This window comes from Desmodus rotundus, chromosome 1 (assembly GCF_022682495.2).
Source record: "Desmodus rotundus isolate HL8 chromosome 1, HLdesRot8A.1, whole genome shotgun sequence".
Taxonomy (NCBI): Eukaryota; Metazoa; Chordata; class Mammalia; order Chiroptera; family Phyllostomidae; genus Desmodus; species Desmodus rotundus.
In genome coordinates this window covers 118,799,723-118,824,181 of record NC_071387.1, presented here as the reverse complement: position 1 = coordinate 118,824,181, position 24,459 = coordinate 118,799,723, and the positions used below count along the sequence as shown (strand labels likewise).

The 24,459-nt window shown below is 57.2% G+C and overlaps 1 protein-coding gene across 5 annotated transcripts in view; it reads left to right on the top strand.

The window, feature by feature from the left end:
- The window catches only part of GTF2IRD1 (GTF2I repeat domain containing 1), a 103,687-nt gene that overhangs the window by 9,423 nt on the left and 69,805 nt on the right, over positions 1–24,459 (top strand). For all 5 annotated transcript variants that reach the window (XM_053929988.2, XM_053929967.2, XM_053929946.2 and 2 more), the window contains exons 2-3: positions 21,256–21,384; positions 23,880–24,021. In XM_053929988.2, the coding sequence (XP_053785963.1) occupies positions 21,262–21,384; positions 23,880–24,021 (265 nt within the window). In that variant the 5' untranslated portion in view covers positions 21,256–21,261. The remainder of the gene's footprint in view (positions 1–21,255; positions 21,385–23,879; positions 24,022–24,459) is intronic.

Below are 24,459 nucleotides of genomic sequence, written 5' to 3'. Positions count from 1 at the left end.
CTTCCGTGTCCCGGCAGCCCCTGGCGTAGCCCTCATCACTCGCTGTGTTCAGCCTGCCCTCGGACTTATCTATCACCTTGCAGTGGGTCAGGGCCGCGCTGCCCGTCCCTCCGTGTTCCCAGCTCCTAGCACCCAGCCTGGCACACAGAGGGTGTCTAATGAACACCTGAGGTGTGAATTAGAAGTGAGCTGGGTGTTGGGGCATTTGGGGTGGGGCCTTCGAGGGTTGGGGGGCTGTCTCCACCCTTCTGTACCAACTCCTGCTGACTCACCTCCATCGTCCCCAGGGGCTGCCTCTGCTGGCTGGGCTGTGGCTCTCAGGCATCCACAGATGGGGGGTTGAGGGGGGTAAGGCATGTCGTGTCTACTGGGGTGGGTGCAGCCCAGTTTGGGGGGTTTCCCCTCTGTGGAGGGCAGCTGGTGTGCATAGAGAGAACACAAGTGTGGAGCCTCAGAATAGTTCGTTCCTGGGCTATTGGGATGCACTCTTGTGTGCACGCACGTGTGTGTACTAGACCCGTGTGCCATGGTTGTGCCGGATAACTTGATGTTTAGCTGAATCCCGGCCATTGGCTTGGTGCGAGTAGTGCCTGGTGTGCAGAGCACCCCCCTGCCGCCCCCTGCTGGTTCCATGGACTGACGAAGTGGGGCGAGTCCGCCATTCAGGAGTGCGTTTGGCCCCAGGTGGTAGGGAACCTGACTACAGAGGCTTAAACAGAGAGGGGCTAATGGATTCTTCAAGAAGAAGCTCGTGAGTAGGTGGTCGGAGGCTGGGACGGGGGCACGGTGATGCCTTTGGGGGTTCTTTTCCTCCCTAGCATGTTGGTGGGGTTTTTTGTTTTTGATTAAAATGATTTTCAGTGTGTTTTTATATATGCACAAAGGTGGGCAATATTCACCACTGTATAAATCAGGACAAGTTCATCACCCCAAGAGTAAATGCAGACCCACCGGGTCACCCCGGTTAGTTCCCCTCACCCTCAGGGACCACTGCTCCGCTGTCTGTCCCTGCAGGCTGGCCTGCGCCGGACATTCCGTAAGCGGAATCGTCACGTGTGGTCCTTGTGTCTGGCTTCGCTCATGTCCTGTGTTCGAGGTCCACCCACGCTGCAGCACGTGTCAGAGTTTCACTCCTTTTAGTGGCAGAGCGGCATTAGACTTGGTGGGTAGACCCCGCACGTCTGTCTACCCATTTCTCGGTGGGTGAGCATTCAGGCGGTTTCTACCTTTTGGCCGTTGTGACTCGCACAGCTGTGAACACTTGTGTACGAGCTTTTGGGTGAACCGTGTTGTCAGTGCTCTTGGCGAAATACCTAGGAGTAAAATTGGCAATTCTGTGTCTGACGTTTCGAGGAAATGCTAGACTTCTTTCCAGAGTGGCTGCACTGTTTTATGTTCCCACCAGTAGTGTCACGAGGATTCCAGTTTCTTAACATCTCTGCCAACACTTGGTATTACTCTCTTTTTGATCATAGCCATTCTAGTAGGTGTGATGTGCTATCTCCTATGATTTTGATTTATCATTTTGCATTTTGTCTTCAAGCTTGTGCCTCATGGTCACAAGATGGCTACATCCTCTCCAGCCCTCACACCCATAGTTCAGAGGGAGAGGAGGAGTTAGGGCAGAATCCTTCTCCTCTCAAAGTTTTGCTTTTATGCACGCACTTCTCGGACTTCTCCAGTATTGCACAGGTTCAACCCAGCTTCCCTAACTGCAAGGGAGCTGGAAAGATGTAGAAACATCAGTTTCCTGGCCTGCTGGGAGAGGAACAGAGTTAGGAAGGCTAGTGGGCAAGCAGATCCCTTGTCTTTGCCCTTTGTGGCCCAGACCAGCAAGAATGCATTCATTTCTTTAGGAGCAAGAAGAGGGATATGGGACCCCTCTCCCAAAGGATAAGGCGGGACCTCGCTTAGATCATGGGTGCCTGGCTCTGCTGCTGCCCAGAGTCACCTCTGCCCATCCTTTGCAGCCCAGATGCCCCCTGCCCAGGAGTCCCGGGGACCTCACCTTGTGGAGAGTAGTGTCAGCCACTTCCCAAGCCACCCTAACTTCCCTCCCCACTCAGAGACCTTTGTGCTCAGCCCAGGAAGCCTGTAGCCAGGACTCCCGCAGTCCTGCCTCGGCCTTCGCTTCCCAGCACAGAACGTGCTGTGGCCCGTCTCCCCTTCAGACTGGCCCAGGCCGGAGTTCTCATGCACTGCTGCTGGAAGTGCGAAGTGGTGTGGCCGTTTTGGAAGCGTTTGGCAGTTGTTTATTATTATTTTTTAATCACTCATGTCAATCACACCATAGCATTCACCATTTTAAGGTACTCAGTGGGTTTTAGTGTATTCATAAGGTTGTACAGTGATCACTACTGTCCAGTTCCAGAAAGTTTTTATCACCCCAGGAGAAACCCCAGACCCATCAACTGGCCTCCCCCTTCCCCCCCTACTCCCAGCCCCTGGCAGCCACTAGTGGTGCCTCTGGGTTGGGGCTTCGTTTTACCCGGTGAGATGTGCACTGACCACGTGACCCGGTGATTCCATCCCTAGGTAGTTACCCAAGAGAAACATCTATAGAGCTGCACTTATAATTTCCCAAACTGGAAACAATCTAAATGTCCCCCTGGTGCGTGGATGAACAAGCCCTGGTGCCTCCACACCGTGGAGTGCTGGTCGGCAGGGAGAGTGAGGGCTGTCGATACAGACTACACGGTGAGTCACAGAAACGTTGAACCGAAAAGCATCGGCCCAGAAGGCCACGTCCTGCACGGTCACACTCACGTGACATTTTGCAAAGTGTGAAACTGAGGAACAGAGCAGATCAGGGTGGCCTAGGGGCAGGGGTGTGTCTGTGACTTGGGTCCCAGTGGAGTGCGGGGTGTGGACGAGACTGTTCTGTCTTGATTGCGGTGGCAGCTATATGACTCTGCCTTTGCAAAAGCTGATAGAACTGGACACCGATAAGCGGATTTAGTGTGTGAGTATCACACCTGGGCTTGGAACCAGCCTTCCCGGATTAACCGCGGGTAGGGTAGCCCTTCCATTTGTTCTGGTTGGTGCCGCCTCCCTTTTTACATGTACCTATGAAGTTTGAGCCTGTCTTTTGGGATGGCCTGTCCTCGGGCTGAGGCCAAGGGTTACTACGGGGCTCCTGCCGCCTTCCTCAGACACACCACTCCTTCCCCTGTCCTAGGCCTCCTAGGTGGGATGGGCCTTGTGCTTTTGGGCTGTGAACCATTAAAGCTGGAAGGGACCTCAGAATAGGCTGGCTCTTTTCCTTTTCAGGTGGGGAAACTGAGGCCCAGGGCTGGGAAGACTCTTCATAAGGTTCCCGAGTTATAAGAATCAAGATCCAAAAGCCACATCTCGTGACTCTTGGTCCAAGGCTCCTTGCCCTCCTACAGCTGCCACCGAGCCTCCCTTGCCTGGTTCAGGAGGCTGGGCGGGAGCATCACGGCCAAACAGCTGGGTTGGGAGTACTCCATGGTGGGCAGAAACCCCCCAAATGAGGCGAGAGTCCACAGTGGGACAGGGTGGCTCAGACTCTGACAGGCAGGAGGGGACAAGTGCTGACTGCAGTGGAGTCTGGGAGTGTGGCTGATGGCCCCCAGGGACAGGCAGGAGAGAGGGGCACTGATTGCTGCCCCACTTCAATACTGTCCAGCTAAATCCCAGCAGGCGTGGTCCTCAGGATCTGCCAAGTGGGGCTGGGGACCTCACTGTGGGAAGTACCTCCCGAAGGAGACACCCCAGGAGACTTGGTGGGGCAGGCGGGTATCCTGGGGCACCACCTGGGACAGGTGGACCCAGTCTCGGTGATGCAGGCCCCAGGTTTGTTCTGCTGTTGGTTTTGAGTCACTGCTCTTGTGGGCCGTGGCCACCCGTGTGCTGCTGTGGAGCGCCCTCGAGACTTCAGGGAAGACGGGGCAGGGCAGGCACGGTGCTGGATGGAGTTGGCTCACGTCCAAGTGCCTGCTGCCCACCTTTACCCCAGGAAGCTGGTTTGGAGCTATGGCAGCCCCATGAGGAGGCTTCTTACTCTGTAAGCTGTGTCCTCGGAGCCCAGGGGTGGGGGGCATGAGGGTGACAGGGGCAGGACCTGCAGTCCCTCCCCACTGACCTGCACTTCTGCAGGGATAGAACTTGAGAAGAGCAGTGGCTTTCTCTCCCCAGGTTTCAGACGGGGTTTCTTTTGGGGCATGAAACTTGTTCCCTTTTTCTTGGCTTGGTGTCCAGGGCTGCAGATGAGGACAGCCTGGGCAGCCCGGAGTCGGGTCTGCTTGGCAGGCTAGAGGTTCCTGGAATTCCCCTCTGCTGTCTCCATAACCCACCCCAGTATCCCGGAGATCTTAGCAGCAGGGCCCCATTTTGGGCTCAGGAAATGACATCTTTGTACCTTTAGGGTCCCTCTGGTTGTCAGGGCACACAGTGCCTCCAGGAAGCCCAGCTCTGACCCCACTGTGACCCAAGAGAGGAGGCCCAGCCCCTGTCTAAAGCCCGTTACCCTCTTACAGGAGGACCACCCTCACAGGACTTCTAGCCCAGGTTCTGACTTGCAGAGGGACAAGTGGGCCCCGAGAGAGGCAGCACCCAGGCTCCCTTTTTGAGTGGCATATGGACTTAGAAGCCAGGTCTCCTGACTTCTGGCCAGGGGTTAGGTGTCCCTGGGACCCCCACCTTCCACCCCTAGCAGCCAAGAGGTGGGCACTGGGTTGGGTAGAAGCCCGCAGGAGGAGAGAGGGAGCAGCCCAGCTCAGGAGCGTGGGGCCGGGTTGCCAGGATTAGATCACCCACACGGGATGAACCCTGTTCTGCCCAGCCTCTTCCCAACAGCAAAGGGCCCGGTGCTACCTCATCTCCATTGCTCATCCTTCTGAGCCTGTTTCTGTCTGGCAAGGGGGCTCCCCGGGGACACCATCACCCCGGGGGCTGGCACCGCCACTGTACCAGCGTCTTCCCATCATCCACTGACACCCAGCCCCCAAGCGCTGCACATGCGGAAGAACCAGTACATATTTGCACACTGTGCCGATGAGCTGCTGAAGATCAGCCAGAACTAAGGGACGGGTGCCAGGGCTGCATGTCCCACCCATGTCCCCCGCACATAGGGGAACAGAAATGTCATTGTGCTGCCAGCCAGGACACGGGTTGAAGAGACGCGGTGAGCTCCTCAACTCGCTGGGGAGGACAGAAGCCCAGCAGGCGCTGTCTGCGCCCAGCAGTCGTGCTGCCGTTCCTTTAAAGAGCGCTCCTGATCTCCAGGCCCCCTGCCAGACACAGTTCACGCGTTAGCGCCCGGCGGTCTTCACAGCAGAGTTGGCACCATTTGGCTTGTGAGGAAACTGAGGCATGGACAGTTCAGTGCCTCAGTGGAAGCCACTGGCTGGTGATAGCCAGGGGACCCATGTGATCCAGCTTTGACTGACCCCAACGCCTGGGTGTTTTCACCTCAGGCTGACCCGATGTGGGTGTGGTGGGGCTGGAAGTGCCAGGGGAGGGCCTTGGGTGCCAAGGACACCGCGTTGGGCCGAGCTTCACTGCACCTCCCCCACTCCCGGGCCTCCACTTCATTTGAGCTATTTGCCCACCCACCCAGCCAGCACCTTAGGAGTGCCTGACCTGGTTCTGGGCGCACCATGAAAATCCCTGCCCCCAGGGGCGCACCCCGGTTGTGCAGGCTGGTGAGACCACAGCCTCCCTCCCCCTGCCCAGGGTGGCCATTGGTATCTGTCTCTGCTGTCCTGCACACACCTTCTCACCAATGGAGTGAACCAGCCACAGGGTGGGTACCCGTCCTTGTTGTAGGTTAGCAGAGGGCCTGAGCATGGGGGCGCTTGACTCAGTGTTCGGGCCTGTGTCCTGAGTTCAGAGGCCTCGGGACCCATCTGGGAGCTGGCCCCCAGCCGGGAAGCTGTGTGTCTCCACTCACCCCATTGGTTTGGGTTTTCTCATGAAGAATGAAGCCCTTTTCAGTCCTCTGTACCCCTCTTTCTCTCCTTCCTTTCTCTCCCAGACCCCACAGCCCCCTGCCCACCTTGCTTGCCTCCCCAGCCCTTGTGTTCCTCTAGGCTCCTCAACCAGCCTCCTGACCTGTGACCTCCCATGTCTGGACCCAGCCCTTCTCCCCTCTGCTGACTCTCCACCTCTCCCTTGTCCACGGTTTCCCTGATTCTCCCACTACCTTCTCCCCAGGCACTCTCACCCCTTAGAGCGTGTGAGTGCACATGCGTGCGCTCTCTCCCTCTCTCTCTCTCTCTCTCTCTCTCTGTATCTCAGACCTTGTCCCTTCAGCCCAGAGTCCCCTGCCCACTCCCTGCCCCTGACACCAGAGGTTACAGGTGGCCCTAGGGATGTCAGACTCGGCCCCCTCCCTTCTGTGCCCTGCCGAGTTGGGGACCCCACCATGGAACCAGAAACCCCAGGCACCTCCCCCTTAGGACTCCCCCACCCACTCTGTCGTGCACACTGCTCTTCTTCATTCTGCCGCCATCAGCTGCCTCAGACGTGGCCGTCTCTGGCCCAGACTACTGCAGAAGCTCGATAACCACCAGTTCCCCGGCTCCAGCCGCGCCCCCCGTAGTTCACCTGCCATATCCTGCCAGAACCCCTTAAAGTGACCCTGTCTTGCCCCTGCTGCAAACCTTTCGGTGGTCCCGTCCCCTGAATGATGATCTTCCAGAGTGCCTGACCTGGCCCCAGCGGCTGAGTGCGTCTCTTTGCCCACCACCTCCTGCCGTGCCTTGAACGTTTGGGCCATGCAGAGCCAGGCCCCGTGACCCAACCCATCCACCAACCTGCCTGCACCCCGCTGCGGCACGTGGGCGGCCCAGGCTGGTGGTTGGGTTTCCTGGGCAGCCAGTAATTTGGCATGCCTTCAACACATTTGCTCAGCAGTTACTTCTAGAGAGGTGGGCCCTGTGGGGGGCAAGGCTGTCATCCCCCTGTAGAGAAGTAGAGTTTGGGCATAACTCCCCGGCCCTGCACCTCCCCTGCACACTTCTCCGCTGTGGCATCACGTTCCACTCGACTTCGGTGTCACCTCCTCCAAGGAGCCTCTCCTGACTTCCCCACCTGCATCCCGTGCTTGTGTGTCACTTATTTTTATTTTTAACGGAAGTATAATTTCCTCACAGTAAAATGCATACATCTGAAGTGTCCAGCATGGTGAGTTTTTGACCTGTGTATACACCTGCATAAGCACCATGCAAATCAAGGCGTGTCACGCTGTGTTTTAATCTTTTTATTTTTTTCCTCATAGCCCATTTTGTTGTAATTGTCCCCTCTGCTCCCAGCCTGGGACTCTGTCAAGGGCAGGAGCACCTGCTCTCTGTGCCAGTGCTGTGAAGGATGAAGTGTGATGGTGTTGCTGTGTGTGTGGGGGGGGCCATGTCCCCGCAGTGTGTGACCATGAGTTGATGGCGGGGGGGGGGGGGGGGGGGGGAGGGGGAGGTAGGATGTCAGGGGCTGTGGGAACTTTTGTGTTTTGAGCCTGGCCAGGGGCCCCACTGCAAGGTCAGATGCCCCCTCTTCAGAGGGCAGCAGGGCTGGTCCCATTCCTCAGCCACAGCCTCAGCTGGGAGCACTGCCCTGCCCGGAGAGGCCCCTGCTGGCTGTCAGCCTGGAGATTAGTCTCCAAGGCCACAACGCCAGTTGCCATGGGCGCACGGGCCCAGTCAGGATTGCGATTTCTCATCCTGGTCACGCAGGCGGCTGCCCCTGCCTGTCCTCCAGGAGCTGGGCTGGGGCTTTAAATAAAGGGGTGGAAACCTGACCCCAGAGAGCTGTCTGCCCACTGGAGCCAGGGCACCCTGTGCTGCCACAGCACCCCGCCCGTCTCCTTTGGGGCAGCAGAGAAAAAACCTGAATTTGAGGGTTCCCTTCATTGCCTTAGCACCCAGAGTGCAGGCGTGGGCCCGGCCTGGTCCTGGGGAGCCTGGTCTGAGAGGAGACAGCCCCCCTTCATGAACTCCCTCTCCACCTGAAAGGGGTAAAGCCTTCAGGAATCCTGAACTGGGTAAAAGGAGCCGGCACCTCCCACAGTCAGGCTGCAGACCTGCCGGGTCCCGGGAAGCGGCACCAGGCCTGTTCCGCCCTGGGGTTGGGGCAGCTGTGTGGGCTAGTTGGTTACTTTTAATTTTTTTCTAAGAGCGAGGTTTCTGTTATTTATTTCCAAATGGCAAAAGTGATACCTCCTTATCTCAGATAACTCACAAAAGCTGGACAGGTAGAGGAAAGAGAAGCCCCTCACGATCCAGCACACTGAGAGGAGCTGCTGGGAGTCTGTGTCCCAGGCACCTGGGAGTGTGCCCGAGGTCCGGCATCGGTGCAGCAGTGGTTTCGGCCCCCGGCACTTGGAATGCCCTCTGTGTCCTCTGTGTGCGCCGCTCACATGTGTGCGACCTGTGTGGGCGCGCCTCCCTGGCGAGCTCATGGCCGTGTTTCAGATGATTCAGTCAATTGAAGGCAGTGCTGGGTGAGAGGGCAGGAGCTTGGGTAGACCTGTCGAGACCCGTCAAGGCGACTTTCCTGTTGGCTGCCTGACTGGGGAATCCTGGCCCCTGAGGTCGCTTTCAACTTTGTCGAGGAGAAAATGTTATTTATTGGAAATGTTAGAAGCCAAATAGCCCAGGTAACCAGCACTCAGATCAAAAAAAGAGCGTTCCTGGCCCCTCGGAGCCCCTTTCCGGCCCCCCCACCACCACCACCCTGACTTCAGACATGCCCGTGTTTGAACTGTGTACACACAGAACCCGCAGTGAGGCCGCCTGCACCTGGACCCTTTCGTTGTATTTGAGAGATTCCATGCTGGTGCACGTAGGTGTGGTTTGTTTATGCGTCTGATGCCTTTTCAACAGATCCAGCACCAGGGAGAATGCGGTAGAAGCAGACACGTGGGCAGTACACTGAAAGCAGAATGCGTCTGAACTACTGCCCGTTTTCAAAGAAATAAAAGTCGGTTCCTTAAAGGACCTGCTCTGGTGAATAGGAAAGAATTTGTAGCCAGCACAGCCCTCGGGCACCCAGGAGAGTGCTCTGCGTTGTGCTGTGAGCCTGTGCTGGGCATGCTGATCTGGGCTGCAGGCCTCCCCTCTGGGCCTTGGTTTTCCCAGAGGCACATGGAGATGGTCGGATGAGGGGCTGGTCCATCCAGATGCTAAATGCACCCTTAGAAGCACTAAGAGTTTATTTTCTGCAGTGACATAAGATTGCTCTTGGAATCCTGTTTATCAGCTTGCCTCACTGTCTACATAAAGCGAACTTCGCTGTCCTCCACCTCTGCCACCTTATCCCCAGGCCCTATGATTGGTGGAAGGATTCTTGCCGTCAGTCCAGTCTCCTTTAAAAGCGAGCACAGACCGTCCATAAAAGGTCTTAACACTTGGGTGATTTCCACTTTGAAAATCCCCAGGGATGGGGGACCCATGGCCTACGAGGCAGCCTGTTCTTCCATTTGGGGACGGCTCTCCCTGGGAAGTGTCTCCTGGGGTTGAGCCAAAGCCTGTATCCCTGAAGCTTCTACCAGTGTAGTGTAAATGGACCTGGGCTTAGTGTGGGACTTCAGGGGCCAGTCGTGGGGTCTGGGATGGGGAGGCGACATGCATCACCAGGCCTGGCATGACAGGTACCACTTGAAAGCACTCGAGAAAAGGTAGCAGCTACTGTTATTGTTACTTTTAAATTGTGGTAAAATACCCATCACATAAAATGTACCATCTTCATCATCTTCAGGTGCGCAGTTCAGAATTGTTAGGTGCATCCATCTCATTGTGTGATCCATCCCCAGAACTGTTTTCACCTTCCCAAAGTGCAGCCGTACAGGTTAAACACTGTCTCCCTCTCGTCCCCTCTTTGCCGCCCCAGGTAGCTTCTGTTCTACTTTCTGTCTCTGAATTTGAGCATCCCAGGTACCTCATACAAGGGAATCACAGTATCTGTCCTTTTGTGACTGGCTTATTTCACTTAGCATAATGTTGTCAAGGTTCGTTCATGTTGCAGGATTTTCCTCCTTTTGAAAGCGGACTAATACTCCATTGTGTGCGCATGCCACATTCTCTTATCCATTCATCTGTGGATGGACACTTGAGCTGCTCCCACCGTTTGGTTATTGCAAATAATGGTGCTATGAACATGGGTGTAGAATATCTTTTGGGGACTTACTATTTTATTATCAACATTGCTTTAATATAAGATCTCAAACCTGGAGTGAAACTGGGAAGTCACCTCTTTCAACCCGTTCCCCAGTGCTCGAGTCTACCCATCCATCTTCCTGCTGAGACTTCTGGCCTTGGATGCACACGAGGGGCGCAGTGGGAGCCCGCCTGCACCCTAACGCCTCTGACTGTCTGAGGGCCGGGAACCGGGGTGGCTGAGGGTGGAGGAAAGAGGCTTCGTGAGTGGGATCATGGCAGAGGGAAGCACATCCGGGCATCCTCTGTGGCTCCAGGTGCTCCACCAGGAGGAAGCAGGGGAAGGTTGTGGCAGAGGAAACACAGATTTGGTGCTGGGACAAACTTTCCTTGATGGCAGGAATTGAGGGACAGTGATATGATCTGGAGAGTCTTGGAGACAGATCTTTAAGGATAGAATCCACTTCGCAAACATTTAACCGCTCCATGCAGTGAGGTGGGTCTGATCAGCCCCATTTGACACGTGTGGAAAGCAAAGTCTGGGGCAATTAAATAACTTGCTCATTAACCTGGTTCTCAGGAAGGCAGGGCTTTTCTCTCTTCGAATGGCGCCCAGCACCAGGGCTCTGGAAAGGCTAGTGGATTGATTTGTTTTCATTTATTTATATCCCACCTTACCTCAGAAGTGATCTGACAGACCGACGAACTATAGTAAACTGAGTCTGAATTTGAAAACGGCCACTGTGGAATCTGTCGCCGTTGGGAATGTGTTCAGCTGTAAGTAACCCGATAAGCAGAGACGGGAGAAGCGAGGGGTTTGTCTTCTCCTGTAAGAGAAGTCGGGAGGTGGGCAGTCCAGCCCTGGGCCGGCTGCTCAGGGACATCACAGGGGCTGGCACCTCTGTTCCCTGGCTCTTCCATCCTCTGCAGTGGCTTTGGTCACCGTGGCCTAAAGGGGCAGCCAGTACCTGCCCTGTGGGCAGGGGAGCAGGGCCGCATGGAGGGTGAGCCAGCGACAGCATCTGCTACCGAATCCTCGATTCTCGCTGTGGGTAGACTGGCGGATGGAGTATACCGGGATGTACGCTCTGTCGCCACCGATTGGAAGGGGATCTTGGTCTGTTAGAAAGTAGACTGGGAGACCAGAACGAATGGGTGACTTTACAGCTGGTAAAGTCTGACCTAACTACGATGCTTTGAAAAAAAAAATCTTTAAAAAAGTGTGATGTTCAGCATGCTGAGTTATTGCCTGTATATACAGCTGCAAGGAAAGGAAACTTCCACTAAAAGTGGCTTAAGCAGTATGGACTCTCGTTATCCAGCCCGAAGCCCAGAGGCAGCGGAGCCAGGGCTGAGACAGGCCACATTCTTCCACACGTCCGCTCTGTTGTTCCTCCACATACTGGCTGCACCTCCTGGGCTGGCCCCTCCTATCCCCAGCCCAGGTGCAGTCATGGTTGGGGATGTCACGTCAGGAGAAGGACATCCATGGTTTGAGTCCCTTTCTAAGAGCCAGAGAAACTCTTGGAAGGCCCTTGGGTCTCAGTGGCCAGAACTGGGCTACCTGCTTCTCCTTACACCGGTCCCAGGTGAAGGGATGGTGGGCTTGCCTTGAGCTAAGCCTTGGAGAGTCACCAACATTTGCGTCAGCCTGTGTATGAGGACACCATGGGGGCTCTGTCAGCAGGGACCGGGGTCAGAGCGGGACTTGGACTCACTGTGTGACCACAAGTCTGGGTTGCTGTCTGTTGCGCGGTGGCTCGTTCAAGAGCCCCTCGAGCTGCCCCGTGGCCTGCTTTCTTCTCTGCCAGCTGCAGCGATGGGTGGACAGTGGGGAGGGGGCCGGAATTAGGGCCCAGGCAATTCCATCCCCACTGAGAGGTCCTGAGACAGGAGATGGCGTGTCCAGTGCGGGTGGGGCTTCTGGGGAGCAGGGATGCCCCTGCCCCGCCCCCAGAAGGGGAGATTTCTTTTTGTTTGTTCTCTCAAGCTCCTTTTTCAAGAAACACAAGCATATGGCAGCGGCTGGTGCGGGGGCGTGTTTGGGTGGTGTGTACGCTTGCCTTTTGCATGGTTGAGTATATTTTTTTCACCAGCCCCAGCACCCAGCTGGTACGCAGGGGAGGGAGACTTGAGTCAGAGGTGCTCCCCCAGCATCCGGAAAATTCCAGCTCTTTCCAGTGGTGGTTCTGGGGTTCCCAATGGGGAAGGGATTAGAGAACGTTTTGGCAAACCTAGGCCTGTGTATCCAGATGCTGAGGATGTGGACCAGGATTTGTGAGTGGGGTGCGGGGAGGGGAGGGGTCCTGGGCTTGTTTCCTGAGGCTGCTGTGACAAATTACTGCAAACTTTGTACCTTAAAACACCCAAAACTTACTCTCACGATTCTGGAGGCCAGAATCAATTCAGTGCTGCTTGGTGGCTTCAAGGCGTCAGCAGGGCCAGGCTCCAGCCAGGGGTTCCCGGGAGAACCCGACCCTTGCCCCTTCCAGCGTGCAGTGGCCGCCAGCATTCTTTGGCTCGAGGTTGCATTACTCCAGTTTTCACAGCTGGCCTCTCCAGATCTCTCTCTGCCCCGTTTTTAGCCTGCCTCCTCTCCTGTGTGTGTCAAACCCCCCTCAGCCTCCTTAAAAGGAGACATGTGATGGCACTTAAGTCCCACCTGGATAATCTAGGATAATCTTCCAAGTCTCCCCAGTAATGTGGTCACATCTGCAAAAGTGACCTTTCCATAAAAGGTGACATTTCAGGCTCCAGGGGATTAGGGCGTGAATGTCTTTTGAGGTCTACCTTTGGGCCTGTCACGAGGCCGTAAGGGCAATTTGAGCAGCCATTCCTGTAGATAGGCTCTCCTATAGTGTATGCTGGTGAGGAAGAGAAGGGCAAATGGGGATTCCCAGCTAACCTACCCCTTCTCTTCCCGTCTCAGCTCTCCCCCACACTGTGTGCATGCCTGTGGACACCCCAAACATTGCTCCAAGCTCCATCCACCCTCCTAAGCAGCTGCCCCTTGGGGGTGCACCACATTTGCATGGCCTGCCCTCTTGGTGTATCAGTTATCTGTCACTGTGTAACAAGTAGCCCCAAATTTAGCAACATCAAACAACTGTCGTTTGTCATGTTAATCACTCACAGTTGGAACTTGACTGGGCTCAGCTGGGTGGTTCTTTCTCAAGGTCTGCCCTACAGTTGCAGTCAAAAGATGGCTAGGGCCCTGGTCAAAGTGTGGCTCAGTGGATTGAGCTCTGGCCTGCAAACCAAAAGGTCGCTGGTTCAGTTCCTGGTCAGGGCACATGCCTGGGTTGCGGACCAGGTCCCTAGCTGGGGGTATGCGAGAGGCAATTGATCGATGTTTATCTTGCACATTGATGTTTCTCTCCCTTTCGTCCCCTCTCTCTAAAAATAAATAAGTAAAATCTTTAAAAAAGACGGCTGGGGCTGGAGTCATCTCAAAGACTTTCTTGCTGGTCTGATAGCCGGTCTGGGGAAGAGCTGGGCGTGCCCAGGCACGTCGAGATCCACTTGGCCTCTGCAGCACGGTGGTGTCACGATGGCCAGACTTCTTACTTGTTGGCTCACAGCTCCAGTGGTGGTGCTCTGAGAATCCAGGGAGCAGCCGGGAGAAGCCTAGTGCCCTTTGGAACCTGGCCCTGGAGGTCACATGCGGCACTTCCAAGCTCTCTGTGGGTGAGAAGCAAGGGGTTAAGGCCCACATTCAAGAGGAGGGGGATTGCATGTCCCCACGTGATGGGAGAAGTGTCAGAGTTTGCGTCATGTTTAGAACCACTGTGGGAGGACACACCAGAGAAGAGGACACACCAGAGAAGAGGCCCCGGGACCCGGAATGGGATTTATTTGCCCAGAGGTTTCTGGGGGCCTCAGTACCCAGTGATGGCCTGGGACAGGTGTGGGCCCCAGTGGGGCAAGTCTTCTTGGGCTTGAGCGGCCTTCCCCTTGGAGGAGAGCTAGAGCAGGACCTTCCAAAGTGCAGGCCCAGCCCCTGGGGCTGCAGGTGGGACAGTGCAGGGTGTTTCCTACCGGACAGTCCCAGCAGCTGTCCACGGTCTGCGTCCAAAGCCCTTCAGGGGTCTGCGCCAGCTCCCCTCTAGCCTCGGTGAGGACCCCACGCCACATCATGCTTGCTTATGCCTCAGCCTGTGCTTCCCTCACTGTCCAGGGGGCCCCCTCTTGCCACTCGCCTTCTTCACGTCTCCTGATTCTTCCAAACCTGCGCCTCCCCTCAGGCACCCCTCCAGGCCCAGTTCTGTATACCAGGCTGGTACCAGGCAGACCCAGGGGGCACAGAGGAACTGTGGTCTCGTGGGGGCCCAGGTACCTCTGCTTCCTGGCAGAGGGAGGAGGGAAGGAGGAGCTGTGGGAGCCCAGCTGGGGGCGGCAGGCTGCTCGGAGGGTCAGGACAGGAGGCACCTTCGTGCCTGCAGAAGCTAAGAGTGAGCCAGGCAAAGGAAAGGAGAGTCTCTTGCAGAGGTCATGGAGGTGGTAAGACCCAGAAGCCAGAGGACAGTCATGTCCAGGGGCCTGGAGACTCCAGGGGCAGAGTCTGGGCTCCCATTCGGGCCACTGGCTAAGGAAGGCATCTCCCCAAAGCATCCCTGGGCTCAGAGTACAAGCCCTTTTCCCTCAGGCCCAGGGAGGAGAAGGACCCCTCTGGGGGTGTCCTCACTGCTCCTGTCCTGGGGTGCCATAGGCAGGGAAGCAGAGTGCTAGATGTGGTCCCCTCTCCCTCTAGCCAGCTGAGCCCACTGATAGGTGGCTGTTCCAGAGGGGAGCGCCTGAAGGCTTTGTCACCGGGTAAAAGGAACATGGGTTCAGTTGGCAAGGTCTGGGTTCAGTTCCTGGCTTTGCCACATCCTGGCTCTGCCATATCCTGGCTCTGGGGCCTTTGGTCAGGGGCCCGAGCCTCCATGTCCTCTGTAACATGAGGGTGGTTGTGGGAATTAGCTATATACTGGGGGCTTAGCTGGTCCTGGGTGCCTAGCAAACAGCCCGGTCACTCCTTCCCTCCCTCCATCTGCAGAGCCTCCTCAGAGGGAATGGTGGCTGAGCCCACCCTTGCCACTTGCTTTTCTGCTCTTGGGCCCAGTGCATCTGTGTGTGCGTCTCTGAGTCCCTGCGCTCGTGGTGTGAAGGGATGGCCCTGGGCCCCCGCCATCAAATGCGCAGACCCTGCCTCTGGTCCTCTCTGCCTCCAGCCAGGAACATGACCGGCCCCACGGGTCTTGTCAGCCACCCAGCTGGCCTGTCCACCACACCTGGGGTTCCACCGTTAGCCCCTGAATTAGGAGTGAGTCATGTGTTCCGAATCTCATGCTGGTTTTGACACGCACATTGAGTTAGAATTGTCCTGCCTCTGGGTCTTGGTGTCTTCACCCTTAAAATGGGTGCAGTCCCCTCCACCCTGCCGTGCCCCCTGGTTGGAGGTCATGGATGTCAGAGTGCTCGGGAACAGGGTGGCTGCCTCCAACGGGAGGTCGAGGCCCCGCTCAAGGGCGCCTGGCAGGCAGCCGTGATTGGCTGGCGTGAGGGTGGCCGTCCAGCCTGGGAGAGAAGGAAGGAGCTGGCAGTGGAAGCAGGGCAAGGAGAGAAGGGGGTGGGGGTGTTGAACCCCTGGATGAAGGCAGCATCTGGGGTGGTGGGTGGGGAAAAGGAAGTTTTTAAATGGGCCAAGCTAGGAGGTTCATCTGCAGCCCTAATTTTTGGCATGTACCCCCTTCCCACCTCTGACCCCATCAGCCCCATTCACTTCTGCAGGGCCACGTGTCACTGGGGGTGGTCTGGTACTCACAGGAGCAAGCACCTCTCCCCCCAGGCATCCAGGCCATGGGCAGCGGAAAGGACAGGCTGAAGGACACCTCCCCTTAGCCTCTCAGCTGGCCCAGTGCACCCAGTGCAGGGTGTTTGGGATTGGAAAGCTGGCTAAATTGGTATGCACTTGCCCTGGCCCCAGGGCTGGCTGGAGCAAGCTTTCTGGGCCTGGCCTGGCCTGTGCGGGTGCCTCCCGCCTGCAGGCAGGCCTGCCTTCGGTGGTGGCAGCAGTGACTCAGACACGGGCGCAGCACTTGGCTAATCTTTGGCTCAGAAACCGGGCTGGCCTCCAGCTCTCAGTCCCAGCAAAGCTGCCACTGTCTAGGGAAGGAATCCCGGCAAGAGAGGGAGGCGGCAGGCAGGCAAAGCTGAGGAAACTGGAGTCAGGGTGTTGGAGCTGGAACCGTCCTCAGGGAGCAGGCTGTACCTGGCTGCGTGCCAGGATCCCTTGGGAACTCAAAACTACATTTGTCCTGGGCCCTGCAGTGGACCTGTTGCCTCAGGGCGGGCTCCTGGGGCCCAGGAGTCTGGGGGTTGGACTGGCAGGTGTTGGCAGCAGCTGCGCTACCTGCTTGCCTCCCTCACAGACGGGTAAGCAAGGCTGGGAAGCTGCGTGACTGGGCCGGTTTCACACAGCAGTGCTCCTGCAGGCCAGGCACCCGGGATCTCCTCTCCGCATGACCCAGCTCTGCATTTGGAGGCCCTGTCCTCTCTGGCCCGTGCCAGACCCTCAGACACATCAAGGGGGTAGCTTCCTCCTATGACCTCCCAGGATCAAGTGGCCCTGCCCCCTGCCTTGGGAGGCCCCCTCTCTTTCTCCCCGTCCTTGAGGAGCGCCCCCAGCCCCGTCTACCACTTTAACAAGTGAAATTGAGTATTTCGGACCCAAAGGCAGGACCAAATGTCCATCACTTTGTCTTCCTTGTTGATGTCTGCCCTTGTTCTCAGAGGCTGAGCGGGCATTTGGGCTCCTGGTCCTGCTGGTCCCTGTGTTGTGGGCTGACCGACTGTCCTCTTTGCCTGGGGCTAGGGTGTTTCTGGGCTAACGCCAGGAAAGTTCCGGGTGAACCAGGGCGAGGTGGTCAGCCTGGCTGAGTGTGGTGGAAGGCAGCTCACACACAGTGATGCTTCGCCCCAGACGCTCTGCCAGGTGTCTAGTGTTGCCAGTGCTGCGGGTCCCAGGACCATACTTGGAGAACACCTGTCGGGGACACCTGTCTGTCCCAGAAGCCCCCCTCGCTTTCAGTTCCAGGACTGCCCCTGTGTGACCTACTCCACTCAGAGCTGCGGTCTCCCACAGGGCCTCTTGGTTTTTGGAGAGCCAGGCAAGCCAGAGGTTGTCAGACACTCTGCTTTTAGCTTGCAGATGTCCTGGCTCCCACCTGAAGGGGCTGACTGTCACATGCGTTAGTTCCTGAGTACTTGTTGAGTGCCGGTGAAAACCCAAGCAGAGTCGGGGACACGGGTTCGCACAGTCTCTGGACTCTCAGAGCTCACATTCTAGTTGGGGGAAGTCAGGCAAGAAGCCCACGAACAAGTCACTTCAGATCCATGAAGAAAATAAAAGAAGACACGGGGAGTGAGGGTATGGAGTGAGGACTGCCCGTGTGGCCCTGTGGTCAAGGAAGGCTCCAAGGAGCTGGTGATCGTGCTGAGCATGGTGGAGCAAAGGAGGCAGCGAGCGGGAGGAGATGGAGACCTGGAACAGCCTTCCCCCGGGGAGGAACTGCTTGGAGGAGGCCCTGGGTGGGCCCAGGTCACCGGGGGCCTGCAGCCAAAGCACGAGTTGCTTTCCATTCTGCGTACGGTGGGGAAGCCACCAGAAGCTTTTGAGCAGGAGAGCAGCATGAGATTTATGCGGCTGCTGTTTGCAGGAAGGACAGGGGTGGGGGTGCACAGAAAGGCAGGGAAGCCAGTGAGGAATCACTGCCAGGGCGTGGGCAAGCGAGGATGCGCCCTGGGTGGGCAGGTGACGAGGAATGGACAGATGTAAGTTTTAAGATGTGCTCTGGAGACTGCTTTATAAATGACAGAGAAGGGACTCTGGGATAAGCACCCTGAGTGGGTGGCCCGAGGGAAGCAGATCTGAGCAAGAAACACGGGGCTGTGTCCCCTTTGAGCTGCTGGTTCGATGTGAAAAATCATGGAGGAGGCAGGTGGGAGGTGGCATCTCAGCAGAGGAGGTGAGAGAGCAATTGAGAGTCACCAACACGGAGGTGATATTTAAAGCGATTGCCTAGCAGCGAGGCAGGCTGTTGGACAGGGAGGGGACAGGGCCCAGGACCCAGTAACATTTGGCAGTCATGCCAGGAGGGGAACCCAGGAGGTGGGAGAAATACCAGATGTGCAGCGCCCCAGCAGCCTCTGGAGGTGTTTGAGGTGCTCCCCGTCTCCCTGCCTGCCTCTTGGCCCTTGCAGACCTTACCCACCCAGGAACCCAGGGGTGGCTGGAAGTCCCTTGTCAGGGAGGGCTTCCTGGCCACTTACTTACCAGCCAGCTCCCTGTCACCCGTGGTGTCACTTCTGATGATCTCTCCCGGGTGCCACAGAGCAGTACTTGGCCGTCTCCAGCCTTGCCCCTCACTTGGCCCCCGGCCCCTGTTTCCTGGTTTGTGATGGCTCAGGCTACGGCCTCAGTTCTCACTGCCCCTCCTCCAGGGACTTTTTCCTGTCTGTGCTTGGGCGTTGGCCTCCCGGTGAGCTGCGTGTCGTACTTTGTGTTCTCCGTTCCTCATAGTTTTTTGGTTTTATTGGGTGGTTATTTTCCCTCCCTCATTTTCAGTTTAGAACTAGCCCCAGTTTAAGTGGCTGATCCAACATGGTCCCAACAGACCTGAGTCTGGGTCCCCTGTGTGCAGGGCTCATGGCTCATGGCTCCCAGCCCCCCCACTGTTGCCTTCCTCCCCAGCCACCACAGCCCCAGCCACAGGGACCCGACCCCTCTCTCAGAGCCTGGGTGTTTGTGGGAGCTCCCTCCTTCATCCCTGAACATACACACCTGCCCAGGGCTGGGCCTCCTTGGGCTCTGGTGCAGGACAGAGGGCCCTGGGAGCCCAGACGGCCAAGACCAGGAGTCAGGGGATGGCCCACAGCCCAGCCTCCCTGCACTTTCGCCATCAGCCCTCCCTTTCTGACTCCCTGGGTCCTTCCTAAACGGATTAGGAGTCCACAGCTGACGGCCGTCTGGAGGCCAGGGCTGGAATGCTGTCTGGTGCCTCCCGCTTTACTTTGATTTGATTTGGACTCACAGCTGGGAGGCTGGCAGCCAGGGGCCTTTCTGGGAATGGTTCAAGGGACGGGTGAGCAGGGGTCGCTGAGAGGAGGGGACGAGTCTTAAGCGCACAGGCAGGCCAACCTCTCATCTGGTCCTGCCACAGAAGGCCCCTGCCGTGGCGCCTGGCTGCCTCTTGGCCCGTTAGCATGTCTTATTTGTGACCTGTCATGCCTTCAGCATCCTTAATACTGTGGGTTTTGAACTTTTATAATATTGCAACCTCGGGGAAGAAATACATTTGATAAACATTTAGAGGTGAACCCAATCTACATTTTGGCCAGCTGCTGATTGGCCTGTTGCTGAAATCAGTATTTACCCACAGCCCCAACAGCAGTCTGGGGCCAGGATGAGGCCGGAGCCAAGCTCCAACGCACCGCCAATTCCTTGAGTGTTTCTGTGACGGACGTTGGACACCTCTTGCCTTGTTGTGTGTGACGCGCTTGGACATTTGCTCTTCCGTGTCACTGATTTCATGACCCACTTAAAGGCCATGGCTCTTGATTTGGACCACAGTGCCTTGGTCCATCCTGTATGTCGGCCCTGAGCGGTACCCTGGGGATGCCGCAGTGACGAGCAGACTGACCCCTGCCCTCCCAGAGCTTAAGGTCCAGGGGCAGCTGCAGTGACAGAAGACCCTCTGGGCTTGGCATCTTTTCAGGCACCAGGCCCAGCTGTCACCTGCCCAGTGCTGTTCCCTAACCCCCACATCCCTGGTCATGTGCACAGACTTCTCACCCTGACCTGCTGGAAGTAAAGAGGCCAGATTCTCAGGCTCCCTCCAGCCCTGGTCGCTGCTCACTCCCCTGACCTGGTGCCTGAGACCCAGGCACAGGGCGCTAGATGGGGCTGAGCCCAGAGAGGGAAACCGACCAACCTCTGCCCTCTCCTTTGCTTCGACTGGTGAGGGGACAGCTGCCTCAGAGGAGGGCACTGGTGCTGGGGAAGCCTGGGGTGGACTCCCTGGACCTGGTTCCTGGGGTCCGGAAAGGGAGGGGCAGGATGGAACAGGAACTGAGGGAGGCCGACCTTTCTATCTGGTGGGTGCCCAGGCCAGGCTGGGGGGACTAGGGTAGCAGGCCTGTTTCCTACCTGGGGGATTCCTGAGAGGCGGCCCTGGCCCGAGGGTGCGTCAGCGAGGGGAAGGTTGCAGCTCTGTTCTCCAGGGGCCGTGTGACAAGGGGAGAGAGTCCTGGGTGGAGGGAACCCTGGTCTGGGACCAGCAACCTCTGGACCTCTTGAGACCGAATTCCAACAGCCAGGGGGTAGACTGTGGCCCAGAGGCCTCCGGGTAGTGGCCTCGCCCAGGGGAGCATGTGGCTTGATGCAGAGCTGTGAGGGAGGAACTCCGGGACATGTGGGAGGCCAGCAAGGGCACCTGACCCAGCCGGACAGGAGGTGGGGGATGCCTTCCTGACAGAGGCAGCAGTAACAAGCGGAGTGGGCGGTCAGTGGGTGACGTAGGGGCCGGGAAAGGCACTTGGGGGAGGGAGAATGGAGCCCTTGATAGCTGGGGAGCACAAGAACGTTGGTATGTTTGGGGGCTGGTGACACTTAGAATACCCGTAACGTGGGGGTCTAGACCGGGAACCTTGAATACCAAGCTGAGTCAAGAACTAATGGGGGCAGTAGGGAGCCACAAAGGGTGTATGAGCAAGAGAGAGCCATGGCTAGAGTGGTGTGCATGGGAAGAGGTGATGGGTAGGGTTCCAGATGCACTGGTCACGGTCCTGGGCTCAGCTCTGGGGCTGCAGACGTGGGGGACGTGCTGTGAGGCACACCCCCCACTCATGCTGCCATCTGGGCCCACACCTGTAAAGGCCACATGTGAACCACTGTGTGTGCAGGCCTGCCAAGGCCCTAGCTCCATCCTGCATATGAAACCTCCGCAGAAGAGAAGGCCAGGCCTTGATTTGGCCCACCTGGGAAGTAGAGACAGCTCTGGGGTCGGGGGCCAGGCCAGGTAGGGTGGGGTGGGCCCCCAGCACCTGGGCCACGCCCTGTGGCACATGCCCACCTCTGTCTACTTCCTCTCTTTCTCTCCAGGTGACCATGGCCTTACTGGGGAAGCGCTGCGACGTCCCCACCAATGGCTGCGGGCCTGACCGCTGGAACTCTGCCTTTGCGCGCAAAGATGAAATCATCACCAGCCTTGTGTCTGCCTTAGATTCCATGGTGAGTGCCCCTGCCTGTCCCAGAAGGGAGGGACACCCAACTTTATCACCAGACATTGGCGCTTGAGTCCCTCCTCTGGCACTTAGAGCCCCCATGCATCCAAGCCTCGGCGTCCCCACCTGCATTAGCAGCCTCAGCTGGTGTCGAGGGTGGGAGGCTGGAGTGAGATCGAGTACATACAAACCCAGGCCTGGGAACAAGCCCTGGCTCCGGCCCTCATCCCCTCGTCCTCATTTCATGGCCTCCTGTCTTTCAAGGCCTGTCGTGGGCACAGTCCCAGGTGTCCCCCGCAGCACCTGGAGCATAGGTGTGGGCGGTGATTCGTTAGAAAGCTGTAAATCCCACTGCTCAGCCAGCACTGCGACTGTGTCCCAGGCTGGGAGAGAGAAACGGGGCTCCACACAGCACTCCTCGGGCACCGTGGCCCACATACCTAAGCTCGTAGCACTTCACCCCAAATGGGGAAATAATAATGTCGTTCTCCTCCAGTCTTTTCCTGGGGGAAAGTCCTGTGACGGAGGGTAGGCAGGTGTTTTTTGAAAGTCTGCATTTTAGAATGGTGAAGTTGAAATTCAGAGTGGGGAGTACCTTGCCTGAAGTCACACAGTGTGGCCAGTTTTTAAAGTGGACTTGGGTGCAAAGTCTTCAGTTCCCCAGGGACAAAGGACCTCCTTCCAGACCATTCCTGCTGTGGGCGGTTTGAGGGCAGCTTAGGTGGTGTTTGGGCCAGAGGTGGCAGGCGCCCCTGGGAAAGCCAGCTGGGCGCGCCTGCCCTGGGCAGGAGCCCCGCCCTCCGCCCTGCAGAGTGCCGGCTTGGTGCTGGTGGAAGTCTAGCTGACACAGGCAGTGACGGCCCCCCAGCCGCAGTGGCAATTGACATTTGAATTGTAACTAGTTAAAATTAAATACAGTAAGTAACCCAGGTGCTCAGTTAGTTGCACTAGCCTCATTTCAAGTGCTAGTGGCCGCAGTCTTGGACAGGGCAGAGACAGAACCTTTCCATCACACCAGAAAGTTCTTTTGGACAGCACTGGACTAGAGAGGTTTTTGGAGGCTCCTTGCAGCCTGGATAGGAGCCGATGACCCCTGTAGCCAGCCTGGTGACATGAATAAGACAGGCTGTCCCAGGAAGCCTTAATGGGTTTCCTGAGGGACCTTCATGGGTGACATGGCACTTGCTTGGAAGTGACTGAACTCTGGCATCCTCCAGGGCTCAGGGCCAGGGTCCTCAGGGGGTCTGCAGGGCTGTGAGGCCCAAGTGCTGTCTGTTTATCCTCACCCCTCATCTCAGACCCTCCCCCAGGCATTTCCTCACGGCCCCCATTCTCAGTGCCTAGGGGTGAGTCCATTCCCAGCGCCTTCAGCTAAGAAGTGACCCCACAACAAGGCCCTCCTCCAGCTCTGAGGGCCAGTCCTTCGCTGAGGACGATCAAATCTATGCATCTCGTTTGTTAATGTTCTACCATGTTGCAGAGGGGGAAGGGAGGGCAGATTTTTGTTTTAATCTTGGAGAACAGGAAGGAAACCCCCTTCAATAGGGGGTCCATGGGGACAGGCCTGCCAGCCCTGCAGGGTCCCAGCTTCCTCTCCAGACTCCAGGTTGGAGCTGGCACAGGAGGCGTGGTTATGGCCCTGAGGGGGGCGTGTCTAGATCACATGGCCGCAGAGCCAAGATTAGAAGTTAGGCTTCCTGACTGTCAGCAAAGCATTATCTAACTCATATAAAAAACAGCATTTATTGGGCACCGACTGCATGCCACAGTTTTACAGGCAAGGTTTTCCTGGTGGTCAGAGGCCTGAGGTGGTGGTGGTCTTGGCTGAGGGCCCCCTATGTTAGGGCTTCCCGTGCAGTGGGCCTGCCAACCTCAACTCCAGGGGTGCAAATACACCTCTCTGCCTGGATACCTGCATGGGATGCCCCAGTTCTAAATTCTTTTCCACCAGCCAGGCCCCCTTGAATCGCCACAGTCAAGCCCATTGAAACCCTTTGAGCTGGACTGCTTGTCTCCATTGTACAGATTTGGAAACTGGGACCAGTGAGGGGCTCAGCTGCTCCAGTCTTTCAGGAAGTGACTGAGCTGGGATTGAAGCCTGGATCTGTCTGAGCCTTTGTTTTCCTGTCCCACCTTCTCCTCACCCCAGACTTAGAGAGCCCAGGATAGGGTTGTCCCTGGGGCTGGGTCCAGGCCTAACATAGGAAGCCCACCCCAGAGCAAGGAGGATCTGGGAGGAGAAAGGGGCAGAGGCCTTGTGTCTTTGTCCTCCTCCAGCCCCCATAAACTTATCTTCTCCCGCTGACCTTGGCCCAGCTCGGGGGGTGGGGGGGGGGGGTCATTCATTAACCCCCACTGCAGAATCTAAGATGACAATGTTGGAGGAGCGGCCCCTCCCTGCAACTGCTGGCGGGAACTCACATCCCACCCCCAAAGCAGGCATGGAGGTGCGCTGGGGTGGTGGACCTTCCCCCAGTTCACGTCCCCCGTCCCCCCCTGTAGTGCTCAGCGCTCTCCAAGCTGAACGCAGAAGTGGCCTGTGTTGCGGTGCATGATGAGAGCGCCTTCGTGGTGGGCACGGAGAAGGGGAGGATGTTCCTGAATGCGCGGAAGGAACTGCAGTCAGACTTCCTCAGGTTCTGCCGTGAGTACCCCGGGGCTCCGGAGGGCCAGGGGACGGCATCCCCAGAGCAACATTGGGGTGACTCTGTATTGGGGGATGCCCTGGATCGGCAATGTTATCAGGGGCGGCCCCAGTTTTAGCTGGAATTGTGCAGCAGCCCCGAGGTGGACAGCGCCTGGCTGACCGAAGCCCGGGGCCAGCCCGACCCAGCCCACCCTGTCTGCTCGTTGACAGGAGACGCAGGCCCAGTGAGGCTGCCCAGTTCCTGTGCGTCTCTGACACAGGGGCCGAGCCCATTGGTTCAGCTAATACTTGTTGAGTGCCCTCTGCGTGCAACACCCTTCACAGTGCCAACACATTTGTCCTGGCGTCAACCTTATGAGGTAGGCACTGTCGTCGTTATAGCAACATTATCTTGGAGCCACTTGGTGGCTCGAGGGGATGGAGTGACTGAGGACA